Here is a 3,364-nt window from a genome sequence, read left to right as displayed (position 1 = left end):
TCACTATAAACCGGAGGAATATTTCCCAGCAGTGTCAGGGTTCTTGCACACTGAGTTCAAAATTTTCACATGTTAAAAATAAATACGACCTCACTTGTGTCAATCACGCCTCCGAAGCTTTCGTCAGTCATAAAAAAATTCGGATCGTGTTCGATTTTCTGTGTTTTTCGCATCCGCAGCTCAAGCAGTTTGAGAGGAGTTTTGACAATTCAGAGCCACCGAATCACGAATACGAAAAAACACAGGCGAAAATTTCAGACTCAGTGTGCAAGCGCCTTCACACAGGGATCTGATGATGATGTGTGTGTGTGTGTGTGTGTGTGTGTGTGTGTGTGTGTTCGTACCGTCCTGCTCCTGTGTGAGTGTGTCAGTGAAGCTCAGAGAGTCTCTCTGCTCGTCGGCTCCAGACACACCCTGATCCGCTGAACTCTTGCCCTTCTTCACCTCGCGCTCCTGCAGAATAATCTACACACACACAGAGAGAGAGAGAGAGAGAGAGAGAGAGAGAGAGAGAGAGAGAGAGGGAGAGAGAGAGAGAGAGAGAGAGAGAGAGGAGAGGGAGAGAGAGAGAGAGAGGGAGAGAGAGAGAGAGAGGGAGAGAGAGGGAGGGAGAGGGAGAGAGAGGGAGGGAGAGAGAGGGAGGGAGAGGGAGAGAGAGGGAGGGAGGGGGAGAGAGAGGGAGGGAGAGGGAGGGAGAGGGAGGGAGAGGGAGGGAGAGGGAGAGAGAGGGAGGGAGGGAGAGAGAGGGAGGGAGGGGGAGAGGGAGGGAGAGAGAGGGAGGGAGGGGGAGAGAGAGGGAGGGAGAGAGGGAGGGAGAGGGAGAGAGAGGGAGAGAGAGGGAGAGAGGGAGAGATAGGGAGGGAGAGATAGGGAGGGAGAGAGAGGGAGAGAGAGAGAGAGCGAGGGAGAAAGAGAGCGAGGGACAGAGAGAGAGAGAGAGAGAGGGAGAAGTTAATGTGTTGTGATGTCATATCCTGTCATGCTCAGCGGTGCATGTATGTGTGTGTGTGAGAGCGTGTGTGAGTGAGTTTGAGTTTGAGTGTATGCGTGTGCGTGAGTGTATGCGTGTCCCTGTGTGTGCATGTGTGTGAGTGAGTGAGTGAGTGAGTGTGTGTGTGTGTGTGCATGTGTGTGAGTGAGTGAGTGAGTGAGTGTGTGTGTGTGTGCATGTGTGTGAGTGAGTGAGTGAGTGAGTGTGTGTGTGTGTGCATGTGAGTGAGTGAGTGTGTGTGTGTGTGAGTGTGTGTGTATGTGAGTGAGTGAGTGAGTGATGTGTGTGTATGCGAGTGAGTATGTGTGTGTGTGTGTGTGTGTGTGAGAGAGTGTGTGTGTGTGTGTGTGTGTGTGTGTGTGAGTGTGTGAGTGTGTGAGTGAGTGAGTGAGTGAGTGTGTGTGTGTGAGTGAGTATGTGAGTGAGTGTGTGTGTGTGTGTGTGTGTGAGTGAGTATGTGTGTGTGTGTGTGTGTGTGTGTGTGTGTGAGTGAGTGAGTGAGTATGTGTGTGTGTGTGTGTGTGTGTGTGTGTGTGTGTGTGTGTGTGTGAGAGTGAGTGTGAGTGAGTGAGTATGTGAGTGTGTGTGTGTGTGTGTGTGTGTGTGTGTGTGTGTGTGTGTGTGTGTGTGTGTGTGTGTGTGTGTGTGTGTGTGTGTGAGTGAGTATGTGTATGTGTGTGTGTGTGTGTGTGAGTAAGTATGTGTGTGTGTGAGTGAGTGTGTGTGAGTGAGTGAGTATTGTGTGTGTGTGAGAGTGAGTGTGAGTGAGTGAGTATGTGAGTATGTGTGTGTGTGTGTGAGTGAGTATGTGTGTGTGTGAGTGAGTGTGTGTGTGTGTGTGTGTGTGTGTGTGTGTGTGTGTGTGTGTGTGAGTGAGTATGTGTGTGTGTGTGTGTGTGAGTGAGTATGTGTGTGTGTGTGTGTGTGTGTGTGTGTGTGTGTGTGTGTGTGTGTGTGTGTGTGTGAGAGTGAGTGAGTATGTGTGTATGTGTGTGTTGTGAAGCACCTTCTTCATGGCGGTGGTCTTCTTGACTTTGGGAATCTCTCTCTCTTTGCCTCTCTTGATGCGCGGCGCGCTGGAGTCCAGGATGTTGTGAGGAGGAGTGTGTGTGTTCTTGAGTCCCGTCACTCGACTGCCGCCATCTTTACTGTGCAGAGCGCCCACTGTCCCGACTGACAACAACACAACACACACCAGTGTTAGCTCAGAATCACTGGATAATATCAAGCGGCAACCTTATGGTCTCTCTCTTGAGTCCAACACTGAGTGACTTAAACTGCAGTTCATCCACTGGCCACTAGAGGCCGGCTGCAGAAGAGACTCAATCCCATAAACCCCTGTGTTAAAATGCCCAACTTTACAGCAGAAAAACACATGTTTACAGTCTGGCGCAAAAAGTGGTTTTGGTCTATATTGCTAATGTTGCCCTTCAACTGATGGATTGTGAGGAGGTGAATTTTTTTAAAACTCATTTGTTTAAATTATATTAAGCCTTAAAGTTGTGCATAATTAAGGGCGTGGCCACTTGAGTGACAGGTGGATTGCCGCTGATGTCACTACTAGCCGTTTGTCTGCTGTCTGTTAGCGTCACGTCACCTCACCTAATCCCGCAGTTTTTCAAATGAATCTGAAGTCTGGCTCATTTATAGGAAATATTTTACTTTCGTTTTGGAGAATAATGTGTATAGATTTGGTTTTAGAGTGTTGTACCTGTGTATGAGAGTGGTTTGGTGTTGTTGAGTTGTCGCGCTCTCATAGCCTGTTGTTGTTTCTCTAGCGCCGCTAACATGTCGCCCAGATCCAACTGTACCGGTGTCCTGCTCTTCTTACCAGCTGCTTTAGACAGAGCCTCCTAAACACACACACACACACACACACACACACACACACACACACACACACACACACACACACACACACACACAGAGATAGTTCTTACACATGATCTGATGCTCAGGACACTCCTGTACAGATGGAGTGTGTGTGTACCTGTAGTTTCTCCCTGTACAGATGGAGTGTGTGTGTTTACCTGTAGTTTCTCCCTGTACAGATGGAGTGTGTGTGTGTGTGTACCTGTAGTTTTTCCCTGTACAGATGGAGTGTGTGTGTACCTGTAGTTTCTCCCTGTACAGATGGAGTGTGTGTGTGTACCTGTAGTTTCTCCCTGTACAGATGGAGTGTGTGTGTACCTGTAGTTTATCCCTGTACAGATGGAGTGTGTGTTTACCTGTAGTTTCTCCCTGTACAGATGGAGTGTGTGTGTACCTGTAGTTTCTCCCTGTACAGATGGAGTGTGTGTGTGTGTGTGTGTGTGTACCTGTAGTTTCTCCCTGTACAGATGGAGTGTGTGTGTGTGTACCTGTAGTTTCTCC

The 3,364-nt window shown here is 48.9% G+C and overlaps 1 protein-coding gene across 1 annotated transcript in view; it reads right to left on the bottom strand.

The window, feature by feature from the left end:
- Positions 1-3,364, bottom strand: part of secisbp2l (SECIS binding protein 2-like) — a 35,480-nt gene that overhangs the window by 11,803 nt on the left and 20,313 nt on the right. The window contains 2 exon segments of the mRNA XM_082182421.1: positions 1,998-2,164; positions 2,703-2,844. Coding sequence (XP_082038547.1) covers positions 1,998-2,164; positions 2,703-2,844 — 309 coding nt within the window.

The sequence above is a fragment of the Leuciscus leuciscus genome (genome assembly GCF_965113295.1).
Source record: "Leuciscus leuciscus genome assembly, chromosome: 10".
NCBI lineage: Eukaryota > Metazoa > Chordata > Actinopteri > Cypriniformes > Leuciscidae > Leuciscus > Leuciscus leuciscus.
The sequence above is the reverse complement of the archived record's forward strand: the minus strand, read 5'-3'. Positions and strand labels throughout refer to the sequence as shown.